Below are 16,173 nucleotides of genomic sequence, written 5' to 3'. Positions count from 1 at the left end.
CACTACAGCTGTTGTTAATGTAGACAGTTTAAACCACATATTGCAGTAATCTACTGCAGAGAACAGTCTCATAGTTCTCTTCCTCCTCTTCCTTCTCCTGGAGGTCGAGGGTCAGGGAAAGCTGTAATATAAACTGTAGTAATACTATAATAATATAGTGTATACTATACTTTAGAGGACCTCCAGGGTCTTATGGTCCTCTCTCTTCTCTTCCTTCTCCTGGAGGTACAGGACGCTGGCCTTTTAATGCATTCTAAAAGAAATCAATCATTGTAGTAATACTGTAGTAATATACTGTAATATAGTGTAGAGAATCAATCATTGTAGTAATACTGTAGTAATATACTATCATATAGTGTAGAGAATCAATCAATGTAGTAATACTGTAGTAATATACTATCATATAGTGTAGAGAATCAATCAATGTAGTAATACTGTAGTAATATACTGTAATATAGTGTAGAGAATCAATCAATGTAGTAATACTGTAGTAATATACTGTAATATAGTGTAGAGAATCAATCAATGTAGTAATACTGTAGTAATATACTGTAATATAGTCTAGAGAATCAATCAATGTAGTAATACTGTAGTAATATACTGTAATATAGTGTAGAGAATCAATCAATGTAGTAATACTGTAGTAATATACTGTAATATAGTGTAGAGAATCAATCAATGTAGTAATACTGTAGTAATATACTGTAATATAGTGTAGAGAATCAATCAATGTAGTAATACTGTAGTAATATACTGTAATATAGTGTAGAGAATCAATCAATGTAGTAATACTGTGGTAATATACTGTAATATAGTGTAGAGAATCAATCATTGTAGTAATACTGTAGTAATATACTGTAATATAGTGTAGAGAATCAATCATTGTAGTAATACTGTGGTAATATACTGTAATATAGTGTAGAGAATCAATCATTGTAGTAATACTGTAGTAATATACTGTCATATAGTGTAGAGAATCAATCATTGTAGTAATACTGTGGTAATATACTGTAATATAGTGTAGAGAATCAATCATTGTAGTAATACTGTGGTAATATACTGTAATATAGTGTAGAGAATCAATCATTGTAGTAATACTGTAGTAATATACTGTAATATAGTGTAGAGAATCAATCATTGTAGTAATACTGTGGTAATATACTGTAATATAGTGTAGAGAATCAATCATTGTAGTAATACTGTAGTAATATACTGTGATATAGTGTAGAGAATCAATCATTGTAGTAATACTGTAGTAATATACTGTAATATAGTGTAGAGAATCAATCATTGTAGTAATACTGTAGTAATATACTGTGATATAGTGTAGAGAATCAATCATTGTAGTAATACTGTAGTAATATGCTGTGATATAGTGTAGAGAATCAATCATTGTAGTAATACTGTGGTAATATACTGTCATATAGTGTAGAGAATCAATCATTGTAGTAATACTGTAGTAATATGCTGTGATATAGTGTAGAGAATCAATCAATGTAGTAATACTGTAGTAATATACTGTCATATAGTTTAGAGAATCAATCAATGTAGTAATACTGTAGTAATATGCTTTGATATAGTGTAGAGAATCAATCATTGTAGTAATACTGTAGTAATATACTGTAATATAGTGTAGAGAATCAATCAATGTAGTAATACTGTAGTAATATACTGTCATATAGTTTAGAGAATCAATCAATGTAGTAATACTGTAGTAATATGCTGTGATATAGTGTAGAGAATCAATCATTGTAGTAATACTGTAGTAATATACTGTAATATAGTGTAGAGAATCAATCAATGTAGTAATACTGTAGTAATATACTGTAATATAGTGTAGAGAATCAATCAATGTAGTAATACTGTAGTAATATACTGTGATATAGTGTAGAGAATCAATCATTGTAGTAATACTGTAGTAATATACTATCATATAGTGTAGAGAATCAATCAATGTAGTAATACTGTAGTAATATACTGTAATATAGTGTAGAGAATCAATCAATGTAGTAATACTGTAGTAATATACTGTAATATAGTGTAGAGAATCAATCAATGTAGTAATACTGTAGTAATATACTGTAATATAGTGTAGAGAATCAATCATTGTAGTAATACTGTAGTAATATACTGTAATATAGTGTAGAGAATCAATCATTGTAGTAATACTGTAGTAATATACTGTGATATAGTGTAGAGAATCAATCAATGTAGTAATACTGTAGTAATATACTGTAATATAGTGTAGAGAATCAATCATTGTAGTAATACTGTGGTAATATACTGTGATATAGTGTAGAGAATCAATCATTGTAGTAATACTGTGGTAATATACTGTGATATAGTGTAGAGAATCAATCAATGTAGTAATACTGTAGTAATATACTGTAATATAGTGTAGAGAATCAATCAATGTAGTAATACTGTAGTAATATACTGTAATATAGTGTAGAGAATCAATCATTGTAGTAATACTGTAGTAATATACTGTAATATAGTGTAGAGAATCAATCATTGTAGTAATACTGTGGTAATATACTGTGATATAGTGTAGAGAATCAATCAATGTAGTAATACTGTAGTAATATACTGTAATATAGTGTAGAGAATCAATCATTGTAGTAATACTGTGGTAATATACTGTGATATAGTGTAGAGAATCAATCATTGTAGTAATACTGTGGTAATATACTGTGATATAGTGTAGAGAATCAATCAATGTAGTAATACTGTAGTAATATACTGTAATATAGTGTAGAGAATCAATCAATGTAGTAATACTGTAGTAATATACTGTAATATAGTGTAGAGAATCAATCATTGTAGTAATACTGTAGTAATATACTGTAATATAGTGTAGAGAATCAATCATTGTAGTAATACTGTGGTAATATACTGTGATATAGTGTAGAGAACATATAAGACCTCATAGTTCATTTCTTCTTCTGGAGATCCAGGGCCATCTAGCTAAGGGCCAGGGGAAGTTGGCAGGGGACGGGATGTCTCAGGTGACCAAGACCCTGCTGGATCTCACCCAGAGAAGGAACTTCTACGCTGGAGACCTGCTGTCCTCTGTGGAGATACTCAGAAACGTGACTGATACCTTCAAGAGGGCCAGTTACGAACCTAGCTCAGACGACGTGCAGGTGAGTGGATCGGTCTCTTTTGTCTTGATAAATGTTGACCATGCTGCTGAGGTAGAATTGTGTGTTGGATTTATTTTGATTTGTGTCCTTTTTTGTGTCCTTTTTTTTTGTTGCATACATGAAAATAGAAAACAATATGATAACGTTTAAAAGGTTTTCTCCTGCATGTGCAGGAGAGGTGGAAAACCCCTGAGAGGCTTGTCAACATATCTCCCCCTTTCCAATGAAACTGGAATGATTATTTACACAGTTAAAGTCCCCATGTCAGCTTTGTTATTTTAAATCATCACTGTATGTCTCATAAATCACTGTGTGTGTTTATATAATGAAAATAACTTTTTTAATCATTTATTTCCCTGAGCCTCCTTTGGCTCTTGAAATGCTCAGCCTGATCGTGTGGGCGTTAGGAAACACATTTGAAGATATTTACATACACAGACATGATTGGCTGATAGTATGGTCTAGAGTCCATCCCCTTACCCAGATGAACAGCCATTGGTCTATTTTGTCTGCTAAAAGACTAAAATAGAAACGGAAACAAATAGGTACCTGCCTGGGATGAGCTGTCACCTCTGTTATTATGTTGTCTAACGCTACCTTCGTAATCATTATATTTACTGTTACATTTACTGTAATGTCATTATATTTACTGTAATATGTAATCATTATATTTACTGTGACATGTAATCATTATATTTACTATAATATGTAATCATTATATTTACTGTAATATGTAATCATTATATTTACTGTGACATGTAATCATTATATTTACTGTAATATGTAATCATTATATTTACTGTAATATGTAATCATTATATTTACTGTAACATGTAATCATTATATTTACTGTGACATGTAATCATTATATTTACTGTAATATGTAATCATTATATTTACTGTAATATGTAATCATTATATTTACTGTGACATGTAATCATGATATTTACTGTAACATGTAATCATTATATTTACTGTAATATGTAATCATTATATTTACTGTGACATGTAATCATGATATTTACTGTAATATGTAATCATTATATTTACTGTAATATGTAATCATTATATTTACTGTAACAGGTAATCATTATATTTACTGTAATATGTAATCATGATATTTACTGTAATATGTAATCATTATATTTACTGTAATATGTAATCATTATATTTACTGTAACAGGTAATCATTATATTTACTGTAATATGTAATCATTATATTTAGTGTAACAGGTAATCATTATATTTACTATAATATGTAATCATTATATTTACTGTAATATGTAATCATTATATTTACTGTAACAGGTAATCATTATATTTACTATAATATGTAATCATTATATTTACTATAATATGTAATCATTATATTTACTGTGACATGTAATCATTATATTTACTGTAATATGTAATCATTATATTTACTGTGACATGTAATCATATTTACTGTAACATGTAATCATTATATTTACTGTGACATGTAATCATTATATTTACTGTAATATGTGATGGTGAATGCAGTGGTGAATGGTAGTCATTTCAAATACATTTCCCCAGAAATCGACACTAAGAAAGCTCCATTATGCCTGTTTATTTTATCAAAGAACTCTCCCCTTCCCTCCTGTCACCCCCTCTACCTCTTTCCCCCTCTGTCCTGTCACCCCCTCTACCTCTTTCCCCCTCCCTCCTGTCACCCCCTCTACCTCTTTCCCCCTCTGTCCTGTCACCCCCTCTACCTCTTTCCCCCTCTGTCCTGTCACCCCCTCTATCTCTTCCCCCTCCCTCCTGTCACCCCCTCCACCTCTTTCCCCTTCCCTCCTGTCACCCCCTCTACCTCTTCCTCCTCCCTCCTGTCACCCCCTATACCTCTTTCCCTCTCTGTCCTGTCACCCCCTCCACCTCTTTCCCCCTCCCTCCTGTCACCCCCTCTACCTCTTTCCCCCTCCCTCCTGTCACCCCCTATACCTCTTTCCCCCTCTGTCCTGTCACCCCCTCTACCTATTTACCCTCCCTCCTGCCTCCCACTCCCTCTTCTGACCCCCTCTCTCCCTGTCTACCCTTCCCCTCTCCCCTGTCTTCCCTCTCCTCCTCCCTCTCCACTGTCTCCTCCTCTCTCCCCTGTGTCCCCCTCCCTGTCTTCCCTTCTCTCCTCCAGCTTTATTTTCTTTATTTCAGTAGTATGATGGAGATTACAGCCTGAACCCCCTCTTCCTCCTCCTCCTCCTCCTCCTCCTGCTCCAATAAGATCATTTCTGTCCTGAATGCTAGCTGTGTCCTGGTCGTGTGTCTGGTCTGTCGTTGTGTGGACAGACAGTCTGACGCAATGAGTACAGCTAGCGCTCGCTGCTGCATCTGTGCATTTTTGCTGTGTGTGTGTGTGTGTGTGTGTGTGTGTGTGTGTGTGTGTGTGTGTGTGTGTGTGTGCTAATGTTAAAAATGGGCACATTACCACCAGAGGGAGCATAAGCATTCAAGTAGAAAACAAGATCGTCTGTATCACGGGAAAGGGGCCACCTCTGGGCACACACACACACACACCCCCCCCCCCACACACACACACACACACACACTCACTCACTCACTCACTCACTCACTCACTCACTCACACACACACACACGGGAGACCAGCTGAAATATTTTTGACGCTGACTGTCAATAGGGTAGTGATAGTTCCCCTGAGCATCTGTCTGTGTGTTTGTACATACATGTGTGTGTGTGTGTGTGTGTGTGTATGTGTATGTGTGTGTGTGTGTGTGTGTGTGTGTCTGTGTGTTTGTACATACATGTGTGTGTGGAAAGGGGCATCAGCTTTGTTTTCTTTTGATGCAATAAGAGTCAATTTAATTGAGTCAATTTCCTCTCTCTCCTCCCTACAGAACTTCTTTCAGATCATCAGCAATCTCCTAGAGGAGGACAACAGGGAAAAGTGGGAAGACGCACAACAGGTAAGCATTCTGCAGTGAGCTTGATACATTATGGAATGCACTTAAAGTGGGTGAGTGTGGTATTCTTTCAGAATCTGGTCCAGACAGTTGAATACTATAGCATTCACCAGCACTGAGCCTGAGTTCAACTGGTCATTGTGATCTGAGTTCGTATTCAGAGTAGGAGTGCTGATCTAGGATCAGATTTGCTCTTTTAGATCATAAGATTGTGTAAGCAGGCGGGACCTGTTCCTGATCCTAGATCAGCCGTGAAGTACTTTTATTTAGTCACGTTGTGTAATGTGTCACTGGGTTGGGATGTGTCTGTATCTCTATCTGGAGGTATAATACCACCACTGTCCACTCGGTGGCAGCAGGGAGCACAGCCACCAGAGATGACCAGCCCCAATCGACTCATTACGTCTCTCTATGATGTTTGTTCTTCTTCCCTAGAAACCCAGTCACTCCATAGCAGTCAGGGTGGAAAGGTCATTTCAAATGCTGGATTTCATAATTACAGAACCCCTGAGGAGTATTTATCTTTATTTAGTCACATCAGAGGGATATAGCTTTTTGCTAGAATGGATATTTCTGCCTCCCTGTGCTATTCAAAAGAAGGATGTTGCATGTATAGTATACCTGCTAGGTAAGAACAGCTACATGACTCCCATGTTAGTAGAACATATTCAACGGTACATACAGTTGAAGTTGGAAGTTTACACACACTTAGGCTGGAGTCATTCAAATGCGTTTTTCAACCACTCCACACATTTTTTGTTAACAAACTATAGTTTTGGCAAGTCGGTTAGGACATCTACTTTGTGCTTGACACAAGTCATTTTTCCAACAATTGTTTACAGACAAATTATTTCACTTGTAATTCACTGTATCACTATTCCTGTGGTTCAGACATTTACATACACTAAGTTGACTGTGCCTTTAAACAGCTTGGACAATTCCAAAAAATGATGTCATGGCTTTAGAAGCTTCTGATAGGCTAATTGACATAATTTGAGTCAATTGGAGGTGTACTTGTGGATGTATTTCAAGGCCTACCTTCAAACTCATTGCCTCTTGGCTTGACATCATGGGAAAATAAAAAGAAATCAGCCAAGACCTCAGAAAAACAATTGTAGACCTCCACTAGTCTGGTTCATCCTTGGGAGCAATTTATAAACATCTGAAGGGTCCACTTTCATCTGTACAAACAATAGTACGCAAGTATAAACACCATGGGACCACGCAGCCGTCATACCGCTCAGGAAGGAGACGCGTTCTGTCTCCTAGACATGAACATACTTTGGTGTAAAAAGTGCAAATCAATCCCAAAACAGCAGAAAATGACCTTGTGAAGATGCTGGAGGAAACAGATACAAAAGTATCTAAATCCAATGTAAAACAAGTCCTATATCAACATAACCTGAAAGGCCGCTCAGCAAGGAAGAAGCCACTGCTCAAAATCCGCCATTAAAAAAGCCAGACTACGGTTTGCAACTGCACATGGGGACAAAGATCGTACTTTTTGGAGAAATATCCTCTGGTCTGATGAAACAAATATAAAACTGTTTGGCCAAGCCGAAGAACACCATCCCAAACGTGAAGCACATGAGCGGCAGCATCATGTTGTGTGGGTGCTTTGCTGCAGGAGGGACTGGTGCACTTCACAAAATAGATGGCATCATGAGGATGGAAATCTACTGAAGATCTATTGAAGCAACATCTCAAGACATCAGTCAAGAAGTTAAAGCTTGGTCGCAAATGGCTCTTCCAAATGGACGATGACCCCAAGCATTCTTCCAAAGTTGTGACTTAATGGCTTAAGGGCAACAAAGTCAAGGTATTGGAGTGGCCATCACAAAGCCCTGACCTCAATCCCATGGAAAATGTGTGGGCAGAACTGAAAAGCATGTGTGAGCAAGGAGGCCTACAAACCTGACTCAGTTACACCAGCTCTGTCAGTAGGAATGGGCCAAAATTCACCCAACTTATTGTGGGAAGCTTGTGGAAGGCTACTCGAGATGTTTGACCCAAGTTAAACAATTCAAAGGCAATGCTACCAAATACTAATTGAGTGTTTGTAAACTTCTGACCCACTGGGAATGTGAAATAAAACCTGAAATAAATAATTATCTCTAATATTATTCTGGCATTTCACATTCTTAAAATAAATCCTAAAACTGAATTTTTACTCTGATTAAATGTCAGGAATTGTGAAAAACTGAGATTAAACGTATTTGGCTAAGGTGTATGTAAACTTCCGTCTAAACTTCCAACTGTAGATTGAACAAGGAAACATCTAATGGAATCATATTTTATACAGAACAGAAATCAATTCTATTCACATTCATTAACCATATTCTGAAACAGAAATGTGTCGGTCAGGTCCTCTCGTCTTTATCCCACAAAAATACACCAAGGATGCTGGGTACAACCTCAGGCAGGGGTTTTATGATTTTATCTGCGTGGGTTTTCCTCCTGTCACTTCTCCTGTCATCCTGAATGAGCCTCTCAGGGTTGAGAGGTGGCCACTCTTCCTTCAAAAACTCCCACTTTATTTTAAGACGAATCCGCCCTGTCTCCGGCAGAGACAGCATCTCCACAGACCACTAATTTACAAAGAACATCCGCAGCTTTTGTGAACTTCCAGTGCCAAATGACTGCCTTCCAGAGAGGAAAGGAAAGGAGGGCGAAGGGAGGAAAGAGAGAGAGAGAGAGAGAGAGAAAGAGAAAGAAAGAGAGAGAGAGAGAGAAAGAAAGAGAGAAAGAGAAAGAAAGAGAGAAAGAGAAACAGAAAGAGGGGGTATTTTGGATGGTTGGTGTTTTTCTTCCTTTTTCTTCCCTCTGTTTCTCTTTGATTCACCTAGGTGGTTAAGACCTTGGAGAGAGAGAGAGAGAGGATGATAACGAGAGATAGAGAAGGAGAGATAGAGAAGGAGAGATAGAGAAGGAGAGATAGAGAATGAGAGAGAGAAGGAGAGATAGAGCAGGAGAGAGAGAGAAGGAGAGAGGGAAGGATAGAGGATGAGAAAGATAGAGGAAGAGACAGAGAGAGGGAAGGATAGAGGAAGAGATGGAGAGAGAGAGAGAAAGAAAGGTAGAGAGAAGTATGAAGCCTAGCAGTTAAGAGCATTGGGCCAGTAGCCAAACGGTTGCTGGTTTGAATCCAGAGCCAACAACAAATATATTTACTGAGCAAGGCACTTAAGCCTAATGGCTCCTGTAAGTCACTCTGGATAAGGGTGTCTGCTAAATGACTAAGAAAGAGAGAAAGAGAACAGCAGGCAGTCTGCCCTCTATCGACCCAGTCTTTCTGTCTCTCTACAAGTACTAATTGGTGGTCCTCACTGCAGTTTCTGACTTTTGTCTGTCTGGTCTACGACACACACACACACACACAAACACTAGGTTCTCTCTCTCTCTCTCTCTCTCTCTCTCTCTCTCATCGGTTGGATGCGAAGCAGTTGCCCTACCAAGCGGTGATGCAGCCAGTCAAGATACTCTCAATGGTGTAGTTGTAGAACGTTTTGAGGATCTGAAGGCCCATGTTGAATCTTTTCAGCCTCCTGAGGGGGAAGAGGCATTGTCATGTCTTCTTCACGACTGTGTTAGTGTGTTTGGACCATGATAATTACTTAGTGCTGTGGACACCGAGGAACTTGAAGCTCTCAACCCAATTTAAATTGTGGTGTGTTGGTCCTCCATTTCCTGTAGACCATAACCAACTCCTTTGTCTTGCCAACGTTGAGGGAGATGTTGTCTTGGCATCACACTGCTAGTTCAATGACCTCATCGTCATCGGTGATCAGGCCTACTACTGACATGTCGTCGTGTTGCCAGCAAACTTAATGATGGTGTGTTGGAGTCTTGCATGGCCACGCAGTCATGGGTGAACAGGGAGTACAGGAGGGGACTAAGCATGCATCCCTGAATAAACCCCATGTTTAGGGTCAGTGTGGTCAGTGTGGCCCACCTGGGGGCAGCTCCTCAGGAAGTTCAGGATCCATTTGCAGCGGGAGGGGTTCAGTCCCAGGGACCTGAGCTTAGTGATGCGCTTGGGGGGCACCTTCCTCGCCCGCATGGAGCTGCCAACACAGGACGCCTCCGTTCACAAGAACTGGGTGCGGTCGTTCTCCGTGCCCAACGTGAGTTAGTCATTTAAGTGTGTTAACCCTCTCAAGGCTGCCGGCCCTGATGGCATCCCTAGCCGCATCCTCAGAGCATGTGCAGACCAGCTGGCTGGAGTGTTTACGGACATAATCAATCTCTCCATATCCCAGTCTGTTATCCCCACTTGCTTATCCGGGAGCGAGGCGTCGGTGTGCAGAACGTGGCTTGATTTCACTTTTTAATCCGTAAATGTCTGGAGTCTCTGCTCAATATGTCTCGTGTCTGAGCAGATTAATTGCGACTCCACTTTGTCCCTGTACTGTCGTTTTGTCTCTTTGTTTGCCTTACGGAGGGCATAGCTGTTTGTAGACGTCCATGTCACCTTGCCATGGTTAAAAGTGGTGGTTCACGCTTTCAGTTTTGCACATATGCTGCCATCTATCCACAGTTTTTGGTTTGGGTAAGTAATAATTTTCACAGTGGGAACAACATCCTCTATGCACTTCCTGATGAACTCAGTCACAGAGTCAGTGTACCATTTCCCACACCACGTGATCAAAACAATCTTAAAACATAGACTCCAACTGGTCAAACCAACGTTGAACAGTTCTTGCCACAAGTGCTTCCTTGTTTAAGTTCCTGCCTATAGGTGTGGAGGAACAGAAAGCGTCCAGATTAGTGTCCCACTTCTTGAAAGTGGCAGCTCTGGCCTTAAACTCAGTGCGGATGTTGCCTGTAATCAATGGCTTCTGGTTAGGATATGTGCGCACAGTCACTGTGGAGAAGAAGCCATCAATGCACTTATTAATGAAGCCGGTGACTGATGTGGTAAACTCCTCAATGCCATGGGATGAATCCCGGAACATGTTCCAGTCTGTGCTAGCAAAACAGTTCTGTAACTTAACGTCTGCTTCATCAGACCACTTACCTATTGAGTGTGTCACTGGTACTTCCTGTTTGAGTTGTTGCTTGTAAGAAGGAATTAGGAGGTTAAAGTTATGGTCAGATTTGCCAAAGGGAGGGTGAGGGACTGCCTTGTAAGCATTTCTGTGCATCAAGGTGAACAAGAGCTTTGTCGCCTCTAGTTGCACAGGTGACATGCTGGTGACATGCAGGTGACATGCTGGTGACATGCAGGTGACATGCTGGTGACATGCAGGTGACATGCAGGTGACATGCTGGTGACATGCAGGTGACATGCTGGTGACATGCAGGTGACATGCAGGTGACATGCAGGTGACATGCAGGTGACATTTTAGTGAAAACAGATTTCTGTTTCCCTGCATTAAAATCACCGGCCACGAGATGCGCCAACTCTGGAGGTGCACTTTTTCATTTGCTTATAGTCCTATACAGCTCGTTGAGCATAGTGTTAGTGCAAGCATTGGTTTGTGGTGGTAAATAGACAGCTATGAACCATGTATATGAAAACAATCTTGGTAAATAGTGTGGTCTGCAGCTTATCATGAAGTATTCTAACTCAGGCGAGCGAAAACCCCAAACTTCCTTTAACATTAGAGATCGCACACAAGTTGTTGGTAACAAAGAGCCACTCCTCCCGCTTCTTCCCCCGTCCTCTCTAGACGATGCATGGAGACGTCAGATAGATGTATATTATCCATGTCCTCTCTAGACGATGCATGGAGACGTCAGATAGATGTATATTATCCCCCGTCCTCTCTAGACGATGCATGGAGACGTCAGATAGATGTATATTATCCATGTCCTCTCTAGACGATGCATGGAGACGTCAGATAGATGTATATTATCCCACGTCCTCTCTAGACGATGCATGGAGACGTCAGATAGATGTATATTATCCATGTCCTCTCTAGACGATGCATGGAGACGTCAGATAGATGTATATTATCCCACGTCCTCTCTAGACGATGCATGGAGACGTCAGATAGATGTATATTATCCCCCGTCCTCTCTAGACGATGCATGGAGACGTCAGATAGATGTATATTATCCATGTCCTTGTTCAACCATGTCTCAGAGAAACAGAGAGTTTTACAGTTCTTCAGGTCCCGCTGATAGGATAGTCTCGAGCAGAGCTCTTCCAGGTTGTTCTCCGGTACGTTCCTCAATAGAAGGCGGTTTATTTCCTCGCCAACGTAGTTTTGTCAGGATACCGACTCGTCTGCCTCTTCTCTGCCGACGCTTACTCTTTCGAGTCTGGGGGATGGCGGACACATTATAAAAATGTTTTTGTAAGATCAGAGGAAAAAGAAACACAAGCAAAAAACAGCAGAATTGGTCAGGAGCCTGTAAAACAGTTGCTATTCACTGCAGCGCCATCCTGTCAGCCTGCAGAGGTTAGGGTTAGAGTTTGAGTCAGAGGTGGGTAGTTGAGATGAGATAATCAGAAAGACTAAGATCACGGAGGTACAGCTGGCCAAGATCTCTCTCTGCCTAACACCCTTCTGTCCTCTGTATCTCTGCCTGCAGAGGCTAGGGTTGAGTTTGGATAAGAGGTGGGTAGTTGAGATGAGATAATCAGAAAGACAAAACCCATGGAGGTACAGCTGGTTAAGAACTCTCTCTGCCTAACACCCTTCTGTCCTCTGTCTCTCAGCCTGCAGAGGGTTAGAGTTTGGGTAAGAGATGGGTAGTTGAGATGAGATAATCAGAAAGACAAAGACTATGGAGGTACAGCTAGTTAAGAACTCTCTCTGCCTAACACCCTTCTGTCCTCTGTCCCTCAGCCTGCAGAGGGTTAGAGTTTGGGTAAGAGGTGGGTAGTTGAGATGAGATAATCAGAAAGACAAAGACCATGAAGGTACAGCTGGCCAAGAACTCTCTCTGCCTAACTGTCCATTTTTAAACACCCTCCTATCCTCTGTCTGTCAGCCAGTAAACTGATGAAGTCACGGTCTGTTCACCCTGCTACCATCTAGCAGACAGAGCCGGTACAGGTACATCAAACTGGGACCGAATTACTGAAAAACGGCTTCTATCTCCAGGCCATCAGACTGTTGAACAGCTACCTGCCCTGTACTCTGCCCTGCACCTTGAGACTAACGCCCCATGTACAGTATATAGAGTCATTGAACGCTGGTCACCTCATAATCTATTTCTATACTCAATGTGTATGTCTCTACAGTATTCTCAACATAGCTTATCCTAATATACCTACTACTGTACATACCATATTATTTTCCAGATTCTATACTGTCTATACACACCATGTATTTATATTCTGGATTCTGACACATTCTCACTCATTGTCATTTCTTGATTTATTGTTTGGATCATTGATTATTTGTGTATTTGACTGTATTTGTACTGTAGAAATTATCCTGCACTGTTGGAGCTAGTAACATGAGCATTTCACTGCACCTGCTATAAAACCTGCAAATATGTGTACTTAACCAATCAACTTTGATTTGATTTGATTTGAACCTTATCTCCATCTTCCTCTGGTCTCCTCATCAGACATACAGCCTTCCTCTGAGCTCCTCATCAGACACACAGCCTTCCTCTGGGCTCCTCATCAGACACACAGCCTTCCTCTGAGCTCTTCATCAGACACACAGCCTTCCTCTGGGCTCCTCATCAGACATACAGCCTTCCTCTGGGCTCCTCATCAGAAAGACATCCTTCCTCTGGGCTCCTCATCAGACATACAGCCTTCCTCTGGGCTCCTCATCAGAAAGACATCCTTCCTCTGGGCTCCTCATCAGACATACAGCCTTCCTCTGGGCTCCTCATCAGACATACAGCCTTCCTTCTACAACCATTTATTTCTGGCATGCTGCTTCATATCTCATTCAAATCTCATCTCCACTGCAGAAATTACACACACACACACACACACACACACACACACACACACACACACACACACACACACACACACACACACACACACACACACACACACACACACACACACACACACACACACACACACACAGAAGGCAGACCGGAAATCTGTCTGTCTGATTAGGAACCCAGAGGAGGATGGAGACAAGGTTCATTAGTTCACTGGCTGAGGAACAAAGCCCTCGGTCTGCCTAAGGAGGGTGTGTGTTTGTGTGGATGTGTGTCTGTCTAAGGATTGCCTGCCTGGTGTTTAAGAATGTGCGATTCAGGCCAAGTCTATTTAGGTATAAAGAGTTCTTCTTTGGCCAATGTGTAGTTCATCTTCACCAGACCATGAGCTGATATGACAGCCATCTGTCATCTAAAGGATCAGGGTAAAAGATGGATTTTGGACAGATGTGTTTTTATGCATTATTTTACAACTAGACAATGTGTTGGTGTTCTAAAAGCTAGACAGAAGCAATGAATTTCAAATCCTGTTATTTGTAGTACAGGAATGGCTATGATGAGTGTGGATGGATGCTGCCGTGTGATCACTGTTTCTGAGGAAACGGAGGATGAGCTGCATGTCTGTTGTTGTAGAGATGAAAATATCAGCTGTATGTCTGTTGTTTTTGGCAGTAGGAATGGCTGAGCAATGGCTGAGCAATGGCTGAGCAATGGCTGAGGAATGGCTGAGGAATGGCTGAGTAATGCTGAGGAATGGCTGAGGAATGGCTGAGGAATGGCTGAGGAATGGCTGAGGAATGGCTGAGCAATGGCTGAGGAATGGCTGAGGAATGGCTGAGGAATGGCTGAGGAATGGCTGAGGAATGGCTGAGGAATGGCTGAGGAATGGCTGAGGAATGGTTGAGAAATGCTGAGGAATGGCTGAGTAATGGCTGAGGAATGGCTGAGCAATGGCTGAGTAATGCTGAGTAATGCTGAGGAATGGTTGAGTAATGCTGAGTAATGCTGAGGAATGGTTGAGTAATGCTGAGTAATGGCTGAGGAATGGTTGAGTAATGGCTGAGCAATGGCTGAGCAATGCTGAGTAATGCTGAGTAATGCTGAGGAATGGTTGAGTAATGCTGAGTAATGCTGAGGAATGGTTGAGTAATGCTGAGTAATGGCTGAGGAATGGTTGAGTAATGGTTGGGCAATGGCTGAGTAATGCTGAGGAATGGTTGAGGAATGGTTTGGCAATGGCGGAGCAATGGTTGAGGAATGGCTAAGGAATGGAAGAGGAATGGAAGAGGAATGGTTGAGGAATGGTTGAGGAATGGTTGAGGAATGGTTGAGGAATGGAAGAGGAATGGCTGAGGAATCGAAGAGGAATGATTGAGGAATGGTTGTGGAATGGTTGAGGAATGGTTGTGGAATGGTTGTGGAATGGCAATGGTCAAGAATTGTCTGCTTTGTCTGTAATTGTCTGCTTTTGTCACATCCTGACCTTAGTTCCTTTTGTATGTCTCTATTTTAGGTTGGTCAGGGCGTGAGTTGGGGTGGGCATTCTACGTTTTGTTCTTGTGTTTATATTTCTATGTGTTTGGCCTGGTATGGTTCCCAATCAGAGGCAGCTGTCAATCGTTGTCTCTGATTGAGAACCATACTTAGGCAGCCTGTTTTCCCACTGTTAGTTGTGGGTAGTTGTTGTCTCTGATTGAGAACCATACTTAGGCAGCCTGTTTTCCCCCTGTTAGTTGTGGGTAGTTGTTGTCTCTGATTGAGAACCATACTTAGGCAGCCTGTTTTCCCCCTGTTAGTTGTGGGTAGTTGTTGTCTCTGATTGAGAACCATACTTAGGCAGCCTGTTTTCCCCCTGTTAGTTGTGGGTAGTTGTTGTCTCTGATTGAGAACCATACTTAGGCAGCCTGTTTTCCCCCTGTTAGTTGTGGGTAGTTGTTGTCTCTGATTGAGAACCATACTTAGGCAGCCTGTTTTCCCGCTCTTGTTTGTGGGTGGTTATTTTCCGTTTCAGTGTTTTCACCATACTGTTTCGGTTTTCCTTTATTCTCTTGTTTGTTTGTTTTCTGTGTTCAGTGTAATAAATATGACGAACACTTACCACGCTGCATATTGGTCCGATATTTCCTACTCCTCAGAAGAGGAGGAGAATCGTTACAGCTTTGCTGTGTTTTACACCTCCGTCTTGGTCAGGTCACTATTGTGAATGAGAATGTGTTCTC

The 16,173-nt window shown here is 40.8% G+C and overlaps 1 protein-coding gene across 10 annotated transcripts in view; it reads left to right on the top strand.

The window, feature by feature from the left end:
* The window catches only part of adgrb3 (adhesion G protein-coupled receptor B3), a 335,139-nt gene that overhangs the window by 157,644 nt on the left and 161,322 nt on the right, over positions 1–16,173 (top strand). For 8 of the 10 annotated variants that reach the window (XM_036960949.1, XM_036960951.1, XM_036960942.1 and 5 more), the window contains 2 exons: positions 2,952–3,146; positions 6,023–6,091. In XM_036960949.1, coding sequence (XP_036816844.1) covers positions 2,952–3,146; positions 6,023–6,091 — 264 coding nt within the window. The remainder of the gene's footprint in view (positions 1–2,951; positions 3,147–6,022; positions 6,092–16,173) is intronic. The other 2 variants (XM_036960946.1, XM_036960943.1) reach the window with 1 other exon arrangement.

The sequence above is a fragment of the Oncorhynchus mykiss genome, chromosome 23, assembly GCF_013265735.2.
Source record: "Oncorhynchus mykiss isolate Arlee chromosome 23, USDA_OmykA_1.1, whole genome shotgun sequence".
In the NCBI taxonomy this organism is placed as follows: domain Eukaryota; kingdom Metazoa; phylum Chordata; class Actinopteri; order Salmoniformes; family Salmonidae; genus Oncorhynchus; species Oncorhynchus mykiss.
This window is presented reverse-complemented; position numbering and strand designations above follow the sequence as displayed.